Raw genomic sequence first — 24099 nt, forward strand, 5'->3', positions numbered from 1 at the left:
GCCCGCCCAAGCTCCGTCCCCGCCCCCAGGATCGGCTTGGCGCCGCTCGCACCGCCCCCGCCCGGGGCCCGATCCCAGCTCGGTCTCCGGCTCTGGCCTCTCCGATCCGCCGCCGCCACCGCGAGCGAGCACGTACGCACGCACGCACGTCCTGCGTCGCTTCCCAGCCACCCCGGGGCTCCGCCCCTAAGACCGCGCACGCCACTGCGTCCTCGCGTAGCTAGCCGTCTTCCGCCTGTGAGAGCCGAGAAGGTGCTGGGGGCGGAAGTTCATGGGGGCGGGGAGAGAGTCGCCGGGGTTTGCCAGGCCGGTGCATTCCCGCCTCGTGTCTTTCCGTATCCTTCCTCACTTCCGTACCCTTCCTCAATCTTTCACCCTTTTCCTGAGACTTATTTGGCTTACGTTGTTAGGTTTGGAGGTTGAAAAGGAGGGGTGTCGTTTACGGAGTGTTGCCGCTCCGTAAACCTCTTGAGGCTTGGTGGTGAGGTCTGATTCTCTAGCATAGCCTGTAAATGGCCAGTTCTTACAGTTCGGCTACCTTACCAAAGCAAATACGGGCTCCCACTTTTAGTTCTGGACAAAAACTACGCACGTTGTGGCGGAGGGGAGGGTATGGCCACAGAGGAAAGGTTTGAAAAATGCAGGGGTGGAAAATCGGGTGCTAAGATAGGGAAAGTCAGTTGAGAACTTTGTTATGTACTTACACATAATATATGAGAAGAGTAAGTTTACTGAATGGGGGGGGGGGAGAGGAAAGAGGAGACCTTGAGACAAATTGAGCTGAGTTAGAGACGCGGTATAAAGAATTTAGAAATAGTAAGGGAAATAGAGGGGAGCTAGGATAGAGAATAGTCAATGGAGTTTATATAAGTTGGCCAGAAATGGTTTGGGAAAAGTTCCTTAAAATAGAAGAGGAAGGATAATGAAGAGGTTGAGAGGAAAGTGGAATTGCCTTCCTCCTCCATGAACACTTTCTCTTGTTTATTCAACAAACATTTACTGAGTGTCCACCAGGTGTCCAGCATTATACCGGGCACAAGGCTTCTGTTATTCAGAGCGTCACAGTCTAATGGTAGAGAAAGACCTGTAATCAAATAATGGCAGCCTTTTGACGAGAGCTGTTATGAATGGTGGTGCCCTGGTCACTGTTAAGAAAACTCTAGACTAAGATTTAGCTGAGGAAGGGAGAGTTAGAAATATGTTTTTAGGTTTCCTAGAGGAGATGACATCTGAACTAACTGTTGGAAAGTGGATTGGAGCAGAAGAAAACCAGGCAGAGAAAGTATTTTCAAAGGTCTGGAGACAAAGCAAAACAAAGCATTTCAACAGTACTGGAGTCCTGGCTTTCACGAGAGGGACTATCAGCAGAGAGGTTATTGAAACTAGGTCCAAATTTTGCAGGGCCTTGTATGTCATTCTAAGGAACTTAGTTGTAATCTATAGAAGACAGGGAAGTTTGAAGGACAGTAAACAAGTGATGTAGCTACATTTGGATTTTAGGAGGGTAACTTTGGCGGACTGTGGGAAAAGAACTGGCCTGAGAGAATTTAGAGACCCATTTAGAGGCTTCTGAAATAATTTATGTGAAAAAGGGCTGAGGGCTTTAAATAAGGCAGTGGCAATAAGAAATGGAGATGAAGGGAAGAATTTGAGATATATTGGAACTTATAGTACTTTCCAGTACATAGCACTGTAGTTCACCTGTTCTGTCTGTCTGCGGGCATGGACGAGCAGTGACTTTATGGCTGAGACTGTATCTTCAGCGTCCACTCGTTGATAGGCAGAGTTGCTCATGAAGATACATTCGGAAATGAAGTATAGAAGGAGCAGTATGGAGAAGGTCAGAAGAAAGGAATATCCCTAGGAGAGAAAAAGTAAAATGCAGGAAGTCCATGAATGAGAGTGGGGAAATAAAATCTCAAAAGCCATTTCCCATCTCTTCCATTGGTTCCCAATTCCTCGCCCTCCCGATCCTCAACGAGCTACAACCAGCGGCCGATTTTCCCGCCATTCGCAGGCAGCTCCGCCTCCTTGTCACACAGTGGGGTTGAAGTCCGTCAACTCTAGGCCACGCCCTCTCCGGGGCTCTGGTTGCGTTTCCCCTCCTCTAGCTACTCTTGAAGCACCGCCTCCACCAGCTAAGCCACGCCCACATCGGAGTTCCTCTGGTCGCAATGTTCGTTGGCCTCGCCCCCTCCCAGATTGGATGTGGGGCTGCCCCGCCTCCTCCTGCCCTGCCCAGACTTCGCGCGGTTCTCGCCAGGGGGCGCAGCGCAATCCGCCCGCCGCCCGCTGGCGAGTCTGTCGCACACACCCCCTCCGCCCCGCGCGCCGGCAGTTCCCAGTCGACTACGCCTCCGCTCCCAGCCCGCCGGGCTGCGCCGGCTCGGACTCCGGGGAGTCGGGGGTCCCGGATGGCCGCAGCAGGGTCTAGGAGGCCAAACGTGTAAGCTGACGGGAGTCATGGAGGCGGACCAGCGGCCAACCACTGGGGCCAGCGACGGGGCGACCCCTGGGCTGGAGGCGGCGCCTTCGGCTGCCCCGGCGCCTACGACCGCGGCCTCGGGTCCGATCCCCGGGTCCAGGCCCGGGCCCGAGCCCAAGAGGAGGCAGCTCGGGACTCTGCTCCAGCCCACGGTCAACAAGTTCTCCCTTCGCGTGTTCGGCAGTCACAAAGCAGTGGAAATCGAGCAGGAGCGGGTCAAGTCAGCGGGGGCCTGGATCATCCACCCCTACAGCGACTTCCGGTAATGGGGGTCTGGCAGGGAGGGCGGGGGACACAAATCCCACCCCCACGGGACGCGACATGGGGGCCGGGCCCGCCTTACCGTCCACAGATACTTCATTTCCGGCCCAGGGGTCCCCTGGTGGGCCAACAGAATCACTTCCCCCAACCTAGGCGGGGAATTCTTGGGCGAAGGATCCCCAGCCGGAGGTCCTCGGTGACTTCTCTGGCTGAGGAGCTGGGAGGGACAAGCAAACACCAGAGACCTGGATTTCCCCTTTTAGGAACCCGACACCCCACCTGGGCCACAGGGAATACTGGAGTTAGGGATCATTGTCTCCTCCAGTCCTGCTTGCTGGGGACCTTGGAGATAATGTCATGTTCCAAGGCTCGAGGTCAGCCGAGTGAGAAACCGAGGTCCGCTGTCTCCTACCGTTCCCATTCCCATCCCCAGCACCTGCTTAGTTCAGCAGGGCAGGCTACCAAGAAAAATAGGGTCGCTGGGGAGGGGAGAGGGGGTGTCCAGACAGCCGCTCCGATCTCTGTCCCTGGTGCTGAAGGCGGTATTCGGCGGGGCAGGGCCAGGACTCAGACCGACTGAGGCAGCAACGCCTGGGCACGGCCACCGCCCAGGTGACTACCAGAGAGAAGGGACGGAGAGTGGGGGTGGGGCCATTCCATAGTCCCCATCAGGCTGTACCTCTACATCAAGGTCGCTAGGGGAGGAGAGCAGCCCTGTCCTTGGAGGAAATGAAGGACAGCTTTTGGATGAGGCAAGGATGTGTGCAAAGCATCTAACCTGGGGAGTGAAATGAGTGGAAAGGATAAGGTGTGAATCAGAAGTCTGGAAGCACAATTGGAGACCTAGACATCATCTTCATCTACAGACATACACACTCCCAAAATGTTCCTCTTTCTCCCATTGTTCCTTCCACTCTTCTTTACTGCCTCATTCTCACCCTACTAGTGCACCTTTTCTAGTCTCCTGTGGATCTCCCTCCCTTCCCCCAATTTTACTCTCAGATGTATCTCCAGAAGCCATGTATCCCCATTTATTATTGTGCTTCTTCTCCATCCTCTCTCCAGCATCACTCGCCAGGCTTGTGACTGCCTGTGAGTCAGGCTGTGAAGATGCTCTATGGCTAGGCAAAGCCTCCTTTCCTCACCTCTCCCAACTCAGTACAGGATTTCCCCATTGGCTAGGAAGAATAGGAAGAGGAAGGTCAAGGATTTGTTGTTGATTGGAAGCACATGGTCTGAGGAGATTCCTGGAAGCCCAGACTTGGGGACCACCAAGCTTCTTTCAGGGGCTAAAAGGATTGATTTTGCAGTCAGAGTCAGAAGGGGCTGGGCCCTGGGTTGATGCTGCAATTAGGTGTGTCCTGGAATTGAAACCACCATAGCTAATTGGGACTCTCAGATTGTCCAGTAATCTCTGAATTAAGGCTCCACCTTGCTCCCTCCTGACCTCTTTCTGCAGCTTCCACCACAGTAGTGTGGCTCTCCCCTGCCCACATCCTTGGCTGGCTTCAGCCCGAGCCCAGTGGGCACAGGGAGGTTAGGGGAGGAAAGGAGTGCAGAGCTTCAAGCCTTGCTGCCTCAGGATCTGCTATGGAGTTTCTCTGTATGTGCAGCCTATCTGAGGTGCTGTGGAGGTGGGAAGGGGCATCTCTGAAGAGCTAGTTCAGATGGGAGGCAAGACAGACCACCCCCACCCTGGGACACAGATGAGCAGATCCCAGGAGAGAAACAGGAACCATGGGCCTGTTTTGGGGAGGAGGGATGGTGTGGGGAAGAGGGATGGTGTGGGGAAGGCTAGGAAGGGTGTGAAGTCCTAGACTAGGAATGGGCAGAGAGCTGGAGATGGGAGAAGCAGCAACCTCTTCTGGGGATAAAGGGTGGGTGAGTCATAACACCAACCAGTGCTTGTACAGCACTGTCACATCCATTGTCTCAGCGAGTGTATTTTCAGCAACCCTGTGAAATCAGCACAGGGTATTTATCTTTTTTTAACTTAAAATATTTAATAATAGTGACATAGATTATACATATAGTAAAGATATTACATATACTATAAATCAAGAACATATATATGTATACACACTAGGGATATATATAGTAGAAGTATATATGTACATATATAGTAGATATATCTATAAGGTAACTATATATATATACATATAATAGAGATACACACACACATATATATGTGTATGTGTATATATATATACATACACACTATATATTTGAAAGAATAATTGTAAAGCAAACTCCCATGTAACAACTGTCTATGTCAAAAGAGACTACATTGTGGGTACCCTGGAAGGCTCTCAAATTTTTTTCCCAAACCTGCTATTCTAACTTTTGTGGTACTCATTTCCTTACTTTATTTTATTTTTTTTCCTTACTTGACTTTATTTCCTTACTGACTTTAATTTCACTTTTCTGTGAACCCCTAAATAATGCAGTTTAGTTTTGCCTAGTTTTGAGTTTTGTACAAGTGGAATCATACAGTATGTATCCTTTTGTTTTTCAACATTAAATTTGTGACATTCATCTGTACTGTGGAATGTAGCTATAGTTGGGTGATTTCACAGTCGTATGGTATTCCAGAGCATGAATATATCACAGTGTATTTATCTACAGTATTTATCTTATTTGTCTACATTTTTCTACTCATGGACATTTGGATTGTTTCCAGATTTAATGTTGTCATTCTTGTATGTGTTTCCCGGGGCACACTGTTCCCTTGAATAGGTATATACCTAGGAATAGAACCACTGGGTTGCAGAGAATGCAAATGTTTAACTTTACTAGATAGTTCCAAACTATTTTTCCAAATGATGGTCCCAATTTACACTCCAATTAACTGTAATGGTCATTCCATTGTTCAATATCCTTGCCTACTTTTAGCAGAGTCGGACTATCTGCCCTTAGCCTAGTGGCTGGTGAAATATCATGTGGTCTTATCTCCATCCCACCCCTACCTTAGGTTTTACTGGGACCTGATCATGCTCCTCCTGATGGTGGGGAATCTCATTGTGCTACCTGTGGGCATCACCTTCTTCAAGGAGGAGAACTCTCCGCCTTGGATTGTCTTCAATGTCCTCTCTGACACCTTCTTCTTGATGGATCTGGTGCTCAACTTCCGCACGGGCATCGTGGTAGAGGAGGGTGCTGAGATCCTGCTGGCACCGCGGGCCATCCGCACACGCTACCTGCGCACCTGGTTCCTGGTTGACCTCATCTCCTCTATTCCTGTGGATTACATCTTCCTGGTGGTAGAGCTGGAGCCACGACTGGACGCTGAGGTCTACAAAACAGCTCGGGCCCTGCGCATCGTGCGTTTCACCAAGATCCTCAGCCTGCTGCGGCTGCTCCGCCTCTCCCGCCTCATCCGCTACATACACCAGTGGGAGGAGGTGGGGTGGGGAGGTGGGCAGGGGGGCTCGCAGACTCCTCCAGACAGAGATATGGGTGGGGCTCCGGGTTACGCTATGGGGTGGGACTTCCAAGGGTGGGCTCACTCCAAAGTTGGTGGGGGAGAAGCAGGGACAGAATGTGGGTCCAGGGGATGGATCTCCGAGGTGAGAGGATGGTGGTGCAGGAGGGTGGTGCACAGCTGCCGGACAAACACTTGAGGGTAGTTGGACTCTGGGAGGAAGATGTAAGAGGGGAGTTAGGAATTACAGACTGTGCGAGAGGCTGGAGTTTCAGCTTCAAGGCTGTAGAGTTTAGTGGTTCAGAGTGTGGGCTCTGCAATTTCATTGCCTGTGGTCAGATCCCAGTTTTACTATTTACTATATAAGACTTGATTTCCTCTTCTATAAAATGAAAATGTTAAATATACTGACATTTGATAAAGTTATAAAGATTAAAGGAGTTAATACCTGTAAAGCACCTAGAACAATGCCTGGCATATAGTTAGTTCTCAGTAATTACCTATTATTATGGGAGGGGAAGAGGACTTTTGGCATTAATCCTTATATACACCCTGGGGACATTACACTGGGAACTGCCCTTTCTCCTCTTTCCCAGTTTACACTTGGGCAGCTTGTGCAGTAGACCTTTTTGAGTTTATGCTGTGACAATTTACTGTGTGATTTGGGGCACATGATTGGCATCAATTTTCCTATCTATAAGATGGGAGTAGTAACACAGCCTCCTTTGTATTAGCTATCTATGTGTGCTGTAAAGCTCTATACAAGTGAATAATAGCCACATTTTAAAAATTCATGGGGGCTGGGGCTAGACAGAAGTTTGAAGAGAGAATTTACAAGGCCAGGAATGGAGGACTGGCAGGGAGGGGTTCTTGTCCACAGCAGCCCCTCCTCGGACTTCTCAGATCTTTCACATGACCTATGACCTGGCCAGTGCTGTGGTTCGTATCTTCAACCTCATCGGGATGATGCTGCTGCTATGTCACTGGGATGGCTGTCTGCAGTTCCTGGTCCCCATGCTGCAGGACTTCCCTCCTGACTGCTGGGTCTCCATCAACCACATGGTGGTGAGCACTCCCCACAGCTCAGCCTCTCCTGGGCCTTCTAAGGGCTCTTCTGCCTGAGTAGGAGGGGTGAACACTGGGGGCAGGACGTGGGAGATGATGGAAGGATGACCAAGAGAGAAGACACGAGTGAGGAGGTGGGGAGGTGATGAGAAGGGAAAGAGGCCCAGAAAAAGTGTGTGTGTGTTAGAGGGAGTAGGCGGGGAAGGAAACCTAGGCAGAAACTGCAGGCTCTAAGCTGTAAAAGAGGTTCCTTCTGCCTCAGGGTCCCCCAGAACCAAACTTAAGTGCCTCCTGAGAGGCAGGTCTGAAGTAGAAGAGGGCAGGCTGAAGGACTGAGAGAGAGAGGAGGGGGCAGGAGGAAAATGAGGCTCTGAGGAGCCTATACCCAGCTCTGCATTACACTCTGCCCCCCAGAACCATTCATGGGGCCGCCAGTATTCCCACGCCCTGTTCAAGGCCATGAGCCACATGCTTTGCATTGGCTACGGGCAGCAGGCACCTGTAGGCATGCCCGACGTCTGGCTCACCATGCTCAGCATGATCGTGGGTGCTACCTGCTACGCCATGTTCATCGGCCATGCCACCGCCCTCATCCAGTCCCTGGACTCTTCCCGGCGTCAATACCAGGAGAAGGTCAGCAGGGGCAGGAGAAGGAAGGGGTGGGCATGGAGGGGTGCTGGAGGCTGGGTAGCTCAACTTGGAGCCTAATCTGATGCATGCACCTGTTGGAGCTCTGTGTCCTTCCTTATCCCATGTCCATGTGTTCCATGTATGTACCTTTTCCTTGTTTGGACCTGTGCTCCTGTCCTTGGACCCCTCCTCTGCCCACATCTGTGTTTTCCTGTAAGTGTGCTATGTGTCCTTCCTGTATCTACCATTGTCATATGTCCTGCCTCCATGTTTCAACCCTCTGGATTTGGCCCGTGTCTGTGACATGCCCCCCCACAACAAACACTGTTCTGGCCCCACATCTATCTCTGTCCTCTTGCTTCCTGGCCTCCGGCTGGCTCTCCAGTACAAGCAGGTGGAGCAGTATATGTCCTTCCACAAGCTGCCAGCTGACACACGGCAGCGCATCCATGAGTACTACGAGCACCGCTACCAGGGCAAGATGTTCGATGAAGAAAGCATCCTAGGCGAGCTGAGTGAACCACTTCGGGAGGTGGGACTTCGGGTTGGGTCCTGGAGGGGGGAGCTCTTCGAGGGCCTGGGCTTCTGGGATGCCATCTGGGTTAGGGGCTATTGGTCAGCAGATGCATCTACAGGGAGTGGGGCCTGCAGAGGGCCCCATGGGAGGTCAGGCCTTTGGGGGACTTTTCGGGGTTAGGGTCTTTCTTGAAGATCTTATGGGGTGCAGTATACATGGGCAAGGGCTGCAGGGATCTCTGGGGGGAGTGATCCTGTGAGAGCTCATGGGAGAGCTCTGAAGGCAGGAGTTTAGAGATGGTCCCTGGCTCACTGAAGCATCCCCATCCTTTGGCAGACCATGACCCCAGGGGTGGGGCTTCTGGGGACAGATGAGCTGATGGGGGCACCTCGGGGCAGGGGGCACAGACTGCCTGACAGGCCCCTCCCCTGGACAGGAGATCATTAACTTCACCTGCCGGGGCCTCGTGGCCCACATGCCGCTGTTCGCCCATGCCGACCCCAGCTTCGTCACGGCCGTGCTCACCAAGCTGCGCTTTGAGGTCTTCCAGCCGGGGGACCTCGTGGTGCGTGAGGGCTCCGTGGGCAGGAAGATGTACTTCATCCAGCATGGGCTGCTCAGTGTGCTGGCACGTGGCGCCCGGGACACTCGCCTCACTGATGGATCCTACTTTGGGGGTCAGCAGGCCTCAGGGAGAGAGGGGGGTTCTGGAGCAGAGGACACAGGGCAACTTCTCCCCTGGATCAGGGTCCTCACCTGGCTACGCTGCAGGATCATAGAGTTCCAACCTCTCCCCAGGTCTATTCAATCAGAAACTCTGGGGCTGGCACCTGGAGCTCTGTATTTTTAAGACGCTTCCTAAGAGATTCCAATGCACAGCCAGGTTGAAAATTACTGGGCCAGTGGGCCTTTTAGAACCCTTAAGTAGCAAAATCTGAGTATCCCCTGAGATGAGGGAAAGATAGAAATTAAGCAGTGCTGTCCCAGGGGCTTAAGCTTTGTGGCTTCCTGGTGGTAGGAATCAGAGACCCAGCTTGCGGCAGTGGGAACAGTTCTGCCAGCTGCTGCCCAGAGTGATTTGAGGCTTTTACAATCTTTCAGTCTCCAAATCACCCACCACCTTCCAGCATCCCCATCATGTTGCCTTTTGCCCTTTAGCACTGCTTTTCTCTTTCTGGGCTGCCGTTGGTGTTCATTCAAAGGGGTAGGAGGGGAGGGTCCACAGAGGGTGCTGCCCCAGGCCTACCTCTGGGGCTGGGGTTTGGGAATTAATGTGGAGTGAACTAACTAGGAGTCTGGAGGCCAGCAACACCTGCCTGTTTATCAGCTTTAATTTGAACAGAGTGAGAAGGACAGTAATTGTTTTAGTCTGGAGAGCAACCGTGCTTGGAGCATTTAGGACCCCGGGTGGGTGTGTAATCATTAGGTTCTCCCATCTGGGGAGGAGCCTGAGGAAGCTGGGTCAGCTGCTGAAGGCCTCCTCCCAACTTCGGCAGAGATCTGTCTGCTGACTCGGGGCCGTCGCACAGCCAGCGTGCGAGCTGACACCTACTGCCGCCTCTACTCACTCAGCGTGGATCATTTCAACGCTGTACTGGAGGAGTTCCCCATGATGCGCCGGGCCTTCGAGACAGTGGCCATGGATCGGCTGCGCCGCATCGGTGAGGCCTGTCCACCCTGTCTTCTCTGGGTTCAGCCTGTGCCCTCACCCATCTCCATAGCAAGGAGTCCCCAGCCTCTCAGTGCTCTAGTGCCCCGGCCCACCTTAGTCCCAGCAAATGCCCCCCATGGGACTTATATGGCTCACTGTCCTTATCACTCAGCATCTCCTACCCCTGGAGGTATCACCTCAGTTCCCATGCCTTGACTCCTTTCCTGAGTACCAGTCCCTGATCCTCACCATCTCAGATACATATCCTCATCCTCTGACCCTCTTTCTCCAACCCCCATCTACCCAATCTCCTTCTCCATACTCTTGACCCCCATCCGCTACCTTCACCCATCTATCATCCCTTGACTCCATCTTGTTATCTTCATACTCTTTGATATCCAACCTTCAACCTTGGATTCCTTTCCTATCCTTAACTCCTTCCCCTGGGACACTTTCTAGGTAAGAAGAATTCCATACTGCAGCGGAAGCGCTCTGAGCCAAGTCCGGGCAGCAGTGGGGGAATCATGGAGCAGCACTTGGTGCAGCACGACAGGGATATGGCTCGGGGTGTTCGGGGCCTCGCCCCAGGTACGGGAGCTCGGCTCAGCGGAAAGCCAGTGCTGTGGGAGCCACTAGTGCACGCACCCCTGCAAGCAGCCGCCGTGACCTCCAATGTGGCCATTGCCCTGACTCACCAGCGAGGCCCTCTACCCCTCTCCCCTGACTCTCCAGTCACCCTACTTGCTCGCTCTGCTCGAAGATCAGCAGGAGCAGCCTCCCCAGCCTCCCCACTGGTGCCTGTCCGTGCTGGCCCTCTGCTGGCCCGGGGGCCATGGGCATCCACCTCCCGCCTGCCGGCCCCAGCTGCCCGAACCCTCCACGCCAGCCTGTCCCGGGCCGGGCGCTCCCAGGTGTCCCTGCTGGGCCCCCCCCCAGGAGGAGGTGGACGGAGACTAGGACCTCGGGGCCGCCCACTCTCAGCCTCCCAACCCTCTCTGCCTCAGCGGGCAGCAGGTGATGGCTCTCCTGGGCGTAAAGGCTCAGGAAGTGAACGTGTACCCCCCTCAGGGCTCCTGGCCAAGCCTCCAGGGACAGCCCAGCCCCCCAGGCCATCAGTGCCTGAGCCAGCCACCCCCCGGGGTCCCCAGCTCTCTGCCAATATGTGAAATCTTTGGGTAAGCTCTCAGGTGCAATAGCATACACCTGAGGGCAGACACCTCTTGGGGACACCTGAAACACTGCCCTATGGGACTATCTCCCCTTACTACCAAGAAGATGGTCTCCATCCTCAGCTCAGGCGCCCTGCAGCCTGTCTGACATCCTCCTAATCCATTCACCCATTCATCAAACATACTGAGCGCCTACCATGTTCAAGGCACTGTGCCAGGCACTGTATGTCTCCACTGCCAAGTAAATGTGACTCTAAGCCCTCTGATGAGGGTATTCCCCTGGCCACTGTCCTGCCAGGTGCAGGCCCAGGCCCATGATCCCATCTTACTAAGCACAAGTACTTGCCACCGCCATCACTGCCAAGTAACTAGATGTCTCTGTTTTCCTGCCCATGACCTTGCAGGTTCTGCCTGGCATGGTTATCTTCCTGTCCTACTTGCATAGCTGGGCATTGCCAATTACCTGTGCCCCATTACTGTCAACAAACGTCTAGGGTTCCCAATGTGGACATCAAGCTTTACTACCATGCGTGGACCCTCCCTTCTATGTCCCAAGTGGGAACACCCATCTCCTTCCAAGTTCCCTGCCCTCTTTGTCACTGTGGTAGAATTGCCTTTTTGTAACTGTGAGCCATCTCCTCCCTGTGCCCCTGTCCCAGTGGTGTCCCCCTTGAAGGTAAGGGATTGTTGACACTCCCTCATTTAGTGTGCCAGCCTAGATCCCCCCAGGTGGAGGGCAAGTGGCTGAATTCTTAGATACCAGTTTTTCTTTCTTCCCTCGTTTCCTTATTTATTTATTCTTATTTATTCAGTCATTTAATAATTGTATTTATTCATTCATTTGCTAATTTTATTTATTATCAGTTCATTTTATTCACCCATTCCTGTATCTATCCCTCCCCTCCCCTCCTGGCAGGGAGTTAGGAATGGGCAGGGCCCCTCCGTGCCAGCTCTTGCGGTCCTTGCCCAACTCCCACCCGCAGCAATACCTGAACCCTCTGTCTAGGTAGGGGCAGAAAGGGCCGCCTGAGGGGGGCAGGAGGACTGTTCTTTACGGTTTTGTTTTTTTTTTTCCCTACTGAGTTTGCTGTGGGTACAGGTACAAGGGGAGGGCCTGAGGTATGCAAGCCTGGGGAAGGGCAGACTAACCAGTACCACTGCCTTCTCAGGGACAAGAGAAATCCCTCACCCTGTCCCTCTGTCCCCACGCCTACTCTACAGCATCAAAGAATGTAGGGCCAGGACCCTAAATCTCCTTTTCTTTGAGATGGGGAGTTCTGGGGTTCTGAGTGTGTGGGAGAAGTTTTATATTGCTTCCAAAGAGCTTGGTTTAAAAAGAAACTAGAGACACTCATCTTGGCTCCTGGTTTGTGTGTGGGAACAAAGTGGGCATGAAGAAGTTTTGGGGTGCAGGAGGAGGCAGCGGGGCCTATAACCCAGTAAGGCATGAGGTGGGTATGAGAACATCCAGAGAGCAGCCTGCAAGCCTAGAAGTGGTAATGACAGTGACAAGATGAGCCCACATGGCTCTCAATGCTCCCCAGCATTCATCTAGCCTAGGTCGGTGCTTTGATGTCACCAGTTGTCACAACGAAGGAAGAGGTGGCACTTTCCTCAGGAGATTCCGGAGTATCCTGAGGGCCACATATGAGAACATCAAACTACATGGATATGAAATATCTTTAAAACAGATTTTGGGGAGACTGTGGACATGATTGTCCTGTTCCCCTCTCCTCCACCCCCAGGTGTGGGAAGCCTAGTGGAATAGAATTAATCAGTCAAGCTGGGATTAAAGGCTCAGAGCATCTTAGGGACCAGTTGAGAGCATTGGGTTCAGGGATTGGTGCCGCTGAATGGCCAGTGCTTAATTGGATACAGGCTTTCAAGGCATGTCTGAAATGGAGAAGGGGAGGGAGCACCCTGGAAGTGGGGTAGATGGCAGATGTGGCCTCTCAGGGAGGATTGGGAGTAAAGAAGACTTAGAGGTGGAGGAGGGGTGTGGGGTGGCGGAAGCAGAGAGGAGGGGCGGGTCTGGGGCTGGCTCTGTCAGAGGAGGGGGAAGCCTCAGGTTATGCTCAGCACTCGCATGATGTTGGTATAGCCAGAGCCTGGTCGCCAGCCTGTCACCACAATCACCAGGTCCCCAGAACGGAGGAAGCCACGGAGCTTTCCTGGGAGGAGGAAGGGGAGAAGATAATAACCAGCCATTGAGGGACCCAGGTCAGCCCTGTAATGAGAACCAGCTACCACCCTTCACCTCCCCAAGGCCACTCAGTAGGGAATGGGGCCTGGGACAAACTGTATAGTGTGTCCCACAGGTGGCACCACAGGGAATGTGACCACTGCAGTATATCAGCGCTGCAGGTGTGCCCCTGGAGTGGCGTGGGGTGTGTTGCCAAGGAGCAAGTCTGTCCACCTGTATTGCTATGCTGATAGAAGCGGTGGGGTATGAGCATAGCCAACTGTAAATTCGATTTTAGTTGCTGCTGCAGGGGACTTGGTCCCCCTTTCTCTTCTCACGTCTTGCTCCTTGTGTCATGCCTGGCTCTAGCCACCTGGTGCGGGCAGCAGCTGCACCGACTTTTTAGGGATGGACCTTAGAGGGCCTCTTCCTCTGCCCTTCTCCCTCAGCATGCCCCCCCCCTTGGAGGCCCAAATAGCTGAGTCCTAGTGAACCTCACAGAGAAAATCTGGGACCAAAGGAGAGAGGCAAGGCCCTCTGGGTGAGTGTGGGAACTGGGGTTGGGGGACTCATGATATAAATCCAGGGGTGGGCAGGAAGGAAGTCTAGGTGGCTCACCACTTTCAATGCCAAATTGGACCCGGCGATCCACATCGTCTGCCCAGATGGCCTCTGGAGGTTCACGGTAGAGCACAGGGAAGACTCCTCGGCATAGGTGGGCCTGGCGGGCAGCCTGGGCAGAGCGGGTGACAGCAATGACTGCTGCCTGAGGTCGGTACCGAGACAGAAGCTGTGCTGAACTGAAGGAGGCAGAGAAGGTCAGACCAGAACAGTGAGTGTTAGGTTCTAGTTCCAAGTGCCACCAATAAGTTGTGTGACCCTGGGTAAATCATATTTATCTGGGCTTTGGTTTTCTCACCTGTAAAATGGGTATAAGAATACCTGCCTTTCTTACCACATAAGGAAGATACGAAATGATAAAAAATATATCATCAAATGAGATATTAAGGAGAAACCTCTTTGAAAAACAGAACCCTTCTGGGAATGTACCTTTATATAGTACTTAACATACAAATGTCTCTTGTTAATCCTCACAACCCCATGAGCAAGTGGAGGAGGCTTATAGAGCCTGGGTGACTTACCCAAGGTGTCACAGCTGAGTTTCAGAGCAATGACTTGAACTCAGACTTTCCGGGCCCTTCTGCAACACCTCAACATTATAAGGCTTTGTGGGCTAAATGCAGAGGCCCTGCCTCTCAGACTTAGAAGCTCAAATGACCTGGAAGCCAATGCACTCACTGATGCCACCTTCCCCTTCCAACCCCTTGGGGCTCACAGTCACAATTCCTGGTGTGCTCCAAGATCTGCCTCTCCTGGCCTCTAGCTCCCATAGCTGTCTCTCCTCTTGCCCCTGAATGATTCCTGATGATGAGATAAAACCCAAGCCTGGGGCCCACCCTAGTCTGCCCCTGACCCAAAGCCCTGTCTTGGTGTTCCCCGTGTCCCCCTCACCGGCCAGTTGTGGTCAGCACGATGATGGCAGAGGCACAGCACTTGAAGGCAGCCTCCACAGCGCCAATAGCGGTGACCTCTGTGGGATCCCGGCTCAGCGGTGCCGCCCGGCGCAGCTCCTCAAAGAGCTGCCGGTGGTACACTGCAGCCTCTGCCTCCCGGGCAATCTGTGGGCACCAGGAGGTCAGGCTGGGCAGGGGTATTGGGACCTGGAAGGGGTTTTGGTTTTCCAGCCCATTTGCCTTGCATCCTGAGCTCCTACCGCATGCTGCATCTTTACAGCCTCCACAGGAAAGTTGCCCTTGGCAGTCTCCCCCGACAGCATGATGCAGTCTGCTCCATCCAGCACGGCGTTGGCCACATCACTTGTCTCTGCCCGAGTTGGCCGAGGCTTAGTGATCATGCTCTCCAACATCTGGGGGAACATCTGGACGTCAGAGCTGTAGGAGCCATACTCTGACTGGGGACCCTGCCCCAAACTACTGCTCTGACATCCACACTCTCTGAGGGTCCTGAAAGCTAGGGTCACAGTCACAAAATGTGTGATCCTGGCTGTTCTATTTCCTCATCTGAAAATGGGGGGGGGGGTCACAGCATCTCTTCCTAGCTTTGTTATTTGAGGGTCAAGCACTGGACAGCAAAATGTGTTAGAGACCTAAGGTGTTGGTATTCACCCTCAGGTATCCCCAGACCCACAGAGTGCCCTGCCGCAAGGGCTCACTCCAGACCTGTGTAGCACAGACGACAGGCTTGCCCGCCAAGTTGCAACGGCCAATCATCATCTTCTGAGCCAGGAAAACCTTCTCCGCTGGGATCTCAATGCCCAGGTCACCCCGTGCAACCATAATGCCATCGCTCACTTCCAGGATTTCATCAAACCTGGGCAGTTGGGGGAGTTAGGGCTGTGGAAGAGCCAGAAGATGCCAGGGAGAGGCAGGCAGGAGAAGAAGAGGGGCAATGGGGATGGTTAGGACCTGATGGGGACAAAGACCAAGACTCACTTCTTGACGCCTTCATGGTTCTCAATCTTGCTAATGATCTTGATGCCCTGTCCTTCCGGCCCCAGAGCAGCCCTGACGGCAGCCACGTCGCTGGCATTCCGCACAAAGGAGGCAAAGATGATGTCCACGCCATGTTCCACCCCGAAGCGCAGGTCCTGGACATCTTGCTCAGACAGCCCGGGCAGGTCCACTTGGGTGCCCGGCAAGTTCACGCCCTTCCGGCTGCCCAGGACACCGCCATTTTCCACTTGGGTCTCTAGCCACTCTGGACCTGCGAACATGGATAAAGCCGGCCGAGGTCAGGGGTGAGGCCGGGGGCATAGCCACGGCAGCGGGAACACGTGACTTGGACCCTCAAGAGAGCGGAATGATGTCCTATTCATTTCTTCGCCCTCGGCCTGGACTCTGCACCGAATAGGCACAGGGAGGAAGTATGGGGAAGAAACGACTAACCCGCCAGTCCAGCCCCAACCCAGGGTGAGCCCAGGAGTCTGCATGCCGGGGGCTCGTGGGGCGGTGGCCAGGGGAAGGTGTGGTGGGTCTAAAGGGCGAATGCGGGAGCCAAAAGGAGGAAAGTGCGCTCACTGCGCACAGCCAGGGCGGGAGGCGCATCCGCACCGATTTTCTTGACCACTAGGGAGATGAGCCCGTCGTCAATGTAGATGCGGCCCCCCACCGGCACGACCCGGACGATATTGGGGTAGTCCACCCACACGGTGTTCGCGTCCCCCCGCGTCCGGAACTCCAGGTCCACGGTCACTAGCACCTGGGAGCCCTTCACTAGCTGCACTTCCGACGCCGGGCCCTAGGGGCGGGGCCAGAGGAGCACTGAGTTCTGCCCGCGGCGGTACGGGGCCGGCCCCCTCCCCATGCTCCGCCCTTTGGGCAACTGCCTCCGCGCCGCGCCGCCCCCTTCTCGGTCCCCGGGACAGGTCGGGTCCCAGGTCGCCTCTCACCCCCTGCAGGATCCCAGTGCGTATCTCCGGTCCCTTGGTGTCCAGAGCTATGGCCACGGGTCGGTAGCTGAACGGGGAAGTTGCAAAGCTCTCCACCGCCTCCCGGATGTTGGCGATGGACTCAGCGTGGTACTGGGGACAGGAAAAGAGCGAGGATTTCAGGGGAAAGTGGCCAGGATCCTGGGGCATCCTCTAACCCCGCCTGCCTCCCTGCGGTCCCTCCCTGAACCTCGTGGGAGCCGTGGGAGAAGTTGAGTCGCGCAATGTTCATCCCGGCCTTGATCATCTCCTTGAGGCGCTCCACGGAGCGAGATGCCGGCCCTGGAACCACAGATCCCCACTCAGACAACTTTCTCCCCAAACCTGAGGGACAGCCCGCACCTATCACCACCGTCAGAAACGCCCCAGGCGGCAGAAGTCCTGTTACCTGCCCTTTGTTCCCTGATGCCACCCCAGCTCACAGGTCAGAAATTCCTTTTCCCCCTCTGGCTCACACCCGCTTCCTTGGACTGTGAGGTCCTAGAGGAACAGCCTCAGCCCAGCCTGAGGTACCTGTGTTGGCAGTGATGTTAAGTGCTGCAGTGTGGAGGTAACCCCAGCCTATGAGGGGAGTAGGGCAGGGAATGGGTGCCAGGTGAGGACTACTGGGGTACTGGGCTTTAGAGCTGAGAGGCCTCATACTGGACTGAGGAGAGTTGAGTTCTGCCCCATCCCTGTTCTGCTCATAAGACAGCTGTGTAGCTGAGAGCCAGTTGATTAACCTCTCCAGTTCCTACCTAAAGGCAGTTCTCCCACTTGTGCACTGGGGCTCCTTCCCACCTGCTCAAAATCATAGATTCAGCCATTCCCCCATCCTCTATGTCATCAGTGTTTTCCTTTTTTATTGGATCATTCCCATCAGCATGTAAACTTGCTGTTTTTTCTTTCATCCAAACAATAATAATAATAAATTATCCTAATCCCAGTTCCCCATCCAGCTACAGTCCTATTCCTTTGCTCACCTTCCCAGCAAAACTCCTTGCAAGAGTTATTTGTATTTGCTGCTTCCAGTTCCCCTCCCTGCACACTCCCTTGTCCCCGCTCTAGTCAGGCATTGGCCCCCAACTCTCCACTACATCTGTTCTTGTCAAGGTCACCAAGAACCTCTGTGTTGTTGCTAAAATCTAATGGTCAATTCTCAGTCCACATCTTAGCTGGCCCATCAGCAAGCAGCATTTGACACACGACCTTGATGTACCTTCTTTTGCTTGCCCTTTAGGACACTGCCCTCTCTTGGTTTACTCCTACCTCACTGGCTGCTCCTTCTCAGCATCTCTTGCGCCTTACTTAACATTAGATGCCCGTTTTCTTCTCTGTCATTTTCACCTTCACTCCCTTGGTGGTCTCAACTAGTCTTATGGCTTTGAATGCCATCCATATGCCGACAACTCCCAAATGTATACCTCCCATTCAGACTGCTTTCCCAAACCCCGAGTTGTGTATCTGATTGCCTACTCTGTCCCACACTTACATGTCTAATGTGCATCTCAAACTCCACATGCCCCAAACTGAACTGATCTCTCCCATAAACCTTTCCACTACAGTCTTTTCTGCTCAGTTGATAATGCATTCTTCTAATTTCTGACACCAAAACCCTGGGAGTAATCCTTCTTTTTCATCCTCGCCTCCACCCCATAGCCAATCTGTCAGGTTCTGTTGGCTCTACCTTCAAAGTACATTCAGTCTTATCACTTCTCACCGCCTCCACTGCCACCACCTGGTCTAAGGCAGAAACACTACGTGAGCAGCTTCTGCCCTGGCCCCCACCCCCAGTCTATTTTCAGTACAGCAGCCGTGGTAGTTCTGTTAAGGCATAAGTAACAGCATGTCATTCCCCCAACTCAAAACTCTACAGCAGCTTGCCCTCCTCCAGCCTCTTCATTTCTGCCGTTCTTCCCCTTGATGGTTTCCAGCCTCCTTGACTTAGGGCCTTGGTGCTGGCTATTCCCTTTGCCTAGTACTCTCTTCTCCTAGACATCTGCCTGGCTCATTCTCTCATCTCCTCTAAGTCTTCGCTCATGTCTCATTTTCTCAACAATGGCTACCGTGACTCCCTAATAGGACTGCAACCTCCTTTCTGCCTTTGCATCCTGGTACTCTTTACCATGCTGGACTTTTCTTTTTTCCATAGTACTTATCACTTTCTAACATGCTAAGTAATTTACTTATTTTAAAAATAATTTATTAAATTTATTATTTATTGTTCCATCCAGCTAGATTGTCAACTCCCCAAGGGTAGGGATCTTTGTTTATTTCACTCATTTACTCCCAGGGTCCAGAAGCTGTCTACCTTCAACAAATATTTGTTGAATGAATGACTCAGTCAAACAGGGAGAAGTCTCAAAGGAGACAAAAGATGAGGAAGCACCTTGAGAAACACCCAAGAGGCCCTGTGATGCTGTAGGGGGAAAGAGGGTGCTCACCGATGGTGGCAATGATGCTGGTACTGCGAGCGGCCATGGGCTCGGAGTCGATGTCCAGCAGGCAGAGGTGTTCCAGGAAGGTGTCTGCCATGGCTGCCGGCAGCTGCTGCCGCTGGAAGAAGGCAATGCCCAGCTCCTGGGTCAGCTGGGCCACGCTGGCCCGCCGCAGGTACCCTGCTGGCCCTGCAGTGGAAGGGGGTTTCGTGGGCACTTGCCTCTCCTCCCCCTCCTTTCAGCTCAGTGTACCCTCTATTCCTTCCCTTAGCTCTCCAGTGCTTGTTGAGTCCTGCTAATGAGCTGGGCGTCATGCAGACATGATCTTATTTAGTCACAACTACTGTTAAATGCTCTGTAATTACCCCCACTTTTTAGGTAAAGAAACAGAAGCTGAGAAAGTTTAAATAAATTGCCTAAGGTCATACAGCTATTAAGATGGGATTCACATCCAGGTCTAACTCTAGGCTCAAGTTCTTGACCACCCAGCTGTCTGATCCCTCAGAATCCCAGACTGCTTGTTCTTTAGCTGCTGACTTCCTTCAGCGTCAGCCCCCCTTGATATCTAGTTCACAGTGGCCCCTCATTTCCAGGCCCAGAATCACCCAGTTCTCTCTCATATGGTCCCCGTTTTCTTCCTTCCAACCCCAAGTGATTAGCTGGCCTCCCCACCACTTCCTGGGAGTTTCCTCAGCCCCTTCAATTCTACTCTAAGTCTTGGAGTCCCTGTAGCTTTACCCAGCCTGGCCCAGAGGAAGAGGATCCCCACTTCCAGCCGCACCCTCCATGCCACTGCACAGCTGTCTGTCTCTGGGAGTCGGCTCCATGCTCTCAGGCTGTCAGTGGCATGAGGCCCTGCTGGGCTGGGGATCAGTTCTGCATACTGGTTAAAGTGTCACCAGCCTCTCCCCTGTCACTGGAGGCCCTGTGCACCAGGGGCCAGAGTCCAGGCACCACGGGAGTACCCCGTGGCTCCCAGGCTGCAAGCTCCCCTTTGCCCTGCCTACTGAGGCCTGGAGAAGGGGCCTGGACCAAGGACCATAAATGAACACAGAGGAGACTCCAATGAACACAGATCTCCCCCAAATGCCTCCTCACCAGCAGCAGATTTGGATCATTTGTACCCTACATCCCCCACTCCTGATTCCCACCCTTACTTCCCCCTTCTCTCCATCTGTTGCTCCTTCTTACCTCCTGGAGCCCCAGTCAGGATGGACTTTGCTAAATCTCTCTGAGACTTAGAGAGCCAAAGCCCCTGGGGTTGCATGTCCTCCTGCACTGACATGCTTCCAAAACGTGGAGCTGGGGCTGCCCAGACTGTGGAGAGAGAGGGAGAGGATAACAGAACTGCTGGTCTTATCGAAGGGAGCCAGAGAAAAGGGGCACACCCAGCAGGCCGCCCCTGTCCCCACACAGAGTCCCGCCCCCAGACTTGTTGGCTCCTTTCCCCTATCTTCTGGCCTTCTCCCTTTCTCATCCATTTTTCCTGATAAATTTTCAATCCATTCACACTGTCTGATCATCAACCTAAATAAAGATTTTTTTTTTTTTTTTTTTTTTTTTGCCAGTGATATGGTTCCTTTTTCTTTGTACTTTACTGAAGTTAGCTCTAGGTAAATTTAGGAAGCAGGGGACCTAGGGTAGGAACTGGAACCTGGAGAAAGAGGATGGAGAGCATTTAAATTTGGGGGGGGTAGTTAGGTTTATTTATTTAATGGAGGTACTGGGGATTGAACCCAGGACCTTTTGCATGCTAACCACGAACTCTACCACTGAGCTATACCCTCACCTCCCCTACCCCGAGGATGGGGAGCATTTTGATCCTGTGGTGGGATCCTCTGGAAGGGCTCTGATGGCATCCCTGTCATTATCACATTGGCTACCATTTGCTCCTTGACCATCTCTAATATTTACTGAGCACCTACTGTGTACCAGGTACTGAGGACACAGTGATGAGCAACACAGATAGAGCCTGTGCCCTTCAATGGAATTTATAGTTGGGTGAGGAGACAGACTACAAACAAGTGTCAAACAAATAAGTCTATAACTACATCCTTTGTGAGCACTATGAAGGAATCGACCGATCAGGCTGCTGGAATAGAGAAGCCAGAGAGGAGAAGAGGGGGACATGTATTTTAGATGAGGTGGTTGGGGAAAGCCTCTTTGAAATCATCACATTTACACTGGGATTTGAAGGAGGAGAAGGAACCCGCGGGGACAATTTGGAGCAAGGAGTTTTCTGTGGGGTTAGAAATAATGTACGCCAAGGCTTGAGGAAGGAAAGAGCCTGGTGCTAAAGAGAGGGAAAGCTGCATCGAGGCCATGAGCCTGGAGTGGAGGAGCGTGGTCCCTGGTGAAGTTGGAGACCAGAGAACGACCTTGAAGGGTAGGGGCTCACGGGGCATGCAGGGGGCAATGTGTGACAGCCAACTGATGCTTTGGAGCCCTCTGGCTGGGTGGGGGAGACAAGATTGTTGGCACAGGAAGACCAGTGAGGGGTTTTAGGACTAATCTAGGCGGGAGGGGGTGGACTAGCGTCATGGCAGTGAAGATGGAGAGAGGGAGACATATCTAAGATGTATTTTGGAGCAGCAGAAGGGATGGAATGATGGAGAGATGTGGGGAGAGAAAGAGGGAGCCTCCCAACCCCGAAAGGATGGCGCTGAGGGGTTTGACTTGAGCAGTTGAGTAGATGGTTGTCCCATTCACTACGGCTAAGGAAGAAACAGGTGTGCAGGGGAGCACAGTCAAGGTTTCAGTTTTACACAGGTTAAGTTTAAGATGTCAATTAATCATTCAAATCAACAGGCAGACAGTTGGATCTGTTCACTGAGTACTCACCATGTTCTGGAACAGCATTTGGGGCTTCATACACACCCTCTCCTTTTATCATCGTGACAGTCTATTTATTATCGTTTTTTTTTTTTTTTTGGAGGGGAGGTAATTAGATTTATTTATTTATTTTTAGTGGAGGTACTAGGGATTGAAACCAGGACCTCCTGCACGCTAAGCGTGCATTCTAGCACTTGAGCTATACCCTCCCCTCCCCTCATCATGACCATCAAGAAGGGTGGATGGACAACTAGCCTGTTCCACAGTTGAGGGAACTGAAGCTAGCAGGGTGTAGTGGGCATCTTCTCTTGCCACTCCAGATCCTTTCTTTACCCTTTCCACTCTGCCCTGGGGTCAGGAGACTGAAAGGCCTTGCCCCACGGCTTTGGTAGGGCTTGGCCTCTGGAAGATGGTGCCAACAGGAGGTGTGATGGAGGAGGGTAAGCCTGGGCGTTTCCCTGCACACCACCCCCTTCCCTGTGAGGTTGCTGTAGATCAGAGCGCCTGCCTGGGGGCCCCCTCTCTCCAGATTCTAGGAACCAGTTTGTCCCCACCTCCTGGGCCTCTGAGGGTGGTAACTAAGTCACTGTTGCTAGATATGGGGTAATGCACTATCTCTTGTGGTTTACCTGCCCATACCTTTGCGTAAAATCCTCTTATAAAAATAATCCTCAAATTATTTAATCTGAGAAAGACCTTCGTTTCCTGATGAAACTCAGCCTGATACATTTGTCTGGAGCTAAAAATCTATTAGTGGTGGAGCTGGGATTCAGGCCCAGACAATATGGTTCTAGAGCCTGAGCTGTAACCTCTAAGCTCTATTCCTTCACTCTCAGGACTGTTTCAGGGGAAAAGAAAGGGAGAAGCCTCAGACTCTGGTTGGAAAAGAAAGAAGTTAGATAGTTGGAACGACTTCCCAAGGGAGAATGAGCTTGGGGTCCTCGGTTCTATATAGAAGACAGAACAAATAAACATGGACAAAAGTTGTTACCAGAGGGAACGTAACAGACTTCTGGGGCTGGGGGCTCAGGCCTTGTGCTTGGGGGCTGGAGAGGGACATGGGATATTTAAGGTTGGCCTGGCAATTTTGAACTGACTCCAAGACCAGTTGGGAGGACAAGGATCCCAGAGATCCAAGTCCCAAGTGGCCAACAGGAGATGAGGGCTGGTGCCCCAAAGCAGCCCTTGTCCTATCCAGCCAAGGGACAGAAGCTTTGACCTGAAATCAGGCCAGAGAGGGAAAGCAATCTGGCTGACCCTGGTCCACAAGTGACCGGAGAGAGAAGGCCTGCACTCTGTCACAGAGTCAGGGAGCCCTGAGCAGGAGGCCTGTGGGTGAAGAGGCTGGGACAAAATGGGTGTATTTGGCTTTGTCAGATGAGACCCCTCCCAATCCCAGCAAACACATGCCCCCAGCACACTCAGACACACATAGGCGGCTCATGTGACATCACACACGCAGACACAAGCATGGATGGAGCCCCTGCCATGTGCCCTGTCCCGGGCTAATTCTGAGGGTCCCTGCCCAGACTGGCACTGATAGCAGTTAGATTTAATAAAGTGTGTCAGGCAGGGTGATGGAGTTGTGTCCAGGACAGACGGCACCAGGGAGAGACTTAGCAATGCGGGGTGAGGGAGGTCAGGGTGGCTTCACAAAGGTGATGCTAGAGTGAACGGAGTCAAGGACAGAGACTGGCCATCACTGGGACACGTGCACATGCATGTACACACACATCCTTACCGTAACACACACACACACAGAGTCCACACACACCACAAGCACACACTCATACATCAGAAACACAGTTAGACACACATTTTCTTACACAGACACACTCACACACTTGTGCACACTCGCGCTCTCACACACACACACGCACACAATGTCTAGGCCTTGTCTCCAGCCTAAGATGGCTTTATTCTGCAAACCAGAGAATGCCCACCCTCCTCACCTTTCCCTC

At 52.8% G+C, this 24099-nt stretch overlaps 2 protein-coding genes across 6 annotated transcripts; one reads left to right on the top strand and one right to left on the bottom strand.

Annotated features, from left to right (window-relative positions):
• The first annotated feature begins 58 nt into the window (after nucleotides 1–58).
• On the top strand, nucleotides 59–12553 carry HCN3 (hyperpolarization activated cyclic nucleotide gated potassium channel 3). Its single transcript, XM_074349537.1, has 8 exons — nucleotides 59–2747; nucleotides 5718–6147; nucleotides 7071–7232; nucleotides 7647–7865; nucleotides 8248–8394; nucleotides 8816–9056; nucleotides 9876–10040; nucleotides 10490–12553. The coding sequence occupies exons 1-8, from the start codon at nucleotides 2464–2466 to the stop codon at nucleotides 11194–11196; spliced, it is 2355 nt and encodes a 784-aa protein (XP_074205638.1). The 5' UTR covers nucleotides 59–2463; the 3' UTR covers nucleotides 11197–12553.
• On the bottom strand, nucleotides 12036–20639 carry PKLR (pyruvate kinase L/R). Of its 5 annotated transcripts, XM_010953943.3 has the most exons (12): nucleotides 20464–20606; nucleotides 20088–20116; nucleotides 19313–19495; nucleotides 17080–17171; nucleotides 16851–16982; nucleotides 16513–16699; nucleotides 15895–16165; nucleotides 15622–15772; nucleotides 15156–15308; nucleotides 14894–15060; nucleotides 14000–14181; nucleotides 12036–13370 (listed from the first exon to the last, which is right to left on the bottom strand). In XM_010953943.3, exons 1-12 carry the CDS (start codon nucleotides 20589–20591, stop codon nucleotides 13264–13266), a joined length of 1782 nt encoding a protein of 593 aa, XP_010952245.3. In that variant the 5' UTR covers nucleotides 20592–20606; the 3' UTR covers nucleotides 12036–13263. The 5 variants fall into 5 exon arrangements, with proteins under 5 accessions (XP_010952245.3, XP_074205644.1, XP_010952244.1 ...); XM_074349543.1 differs by lacking the exon at nucleotides 20088–20116 and having other exon boundaries at nucleotides 20498–20639; XM_010953942.3 differs by lacking the exon at nucleotides 20464–20606 and having other exon boundaries at nucleotides 20088–20224.
• Nucleotides 20640–24099: the final 3460 nt, after the last annotated feature.

The sequence above is a fragment of the Camelus bactrianus genome, chromosome 21, assembly GCF_048773025.1.
Source record: "Camelus bactrianus isolate YW-2024 breed Bactrian camel chromosome 21, ASM4877302v1, whole genome shotgun sequence".
Taxonomy (NCBI): domain Eukaryota; kingdom Metazoa; phylum Chordata; class Mammalia; order Artiodactyla; family Camelidae; genus Camelus; species Camelus bactrianus.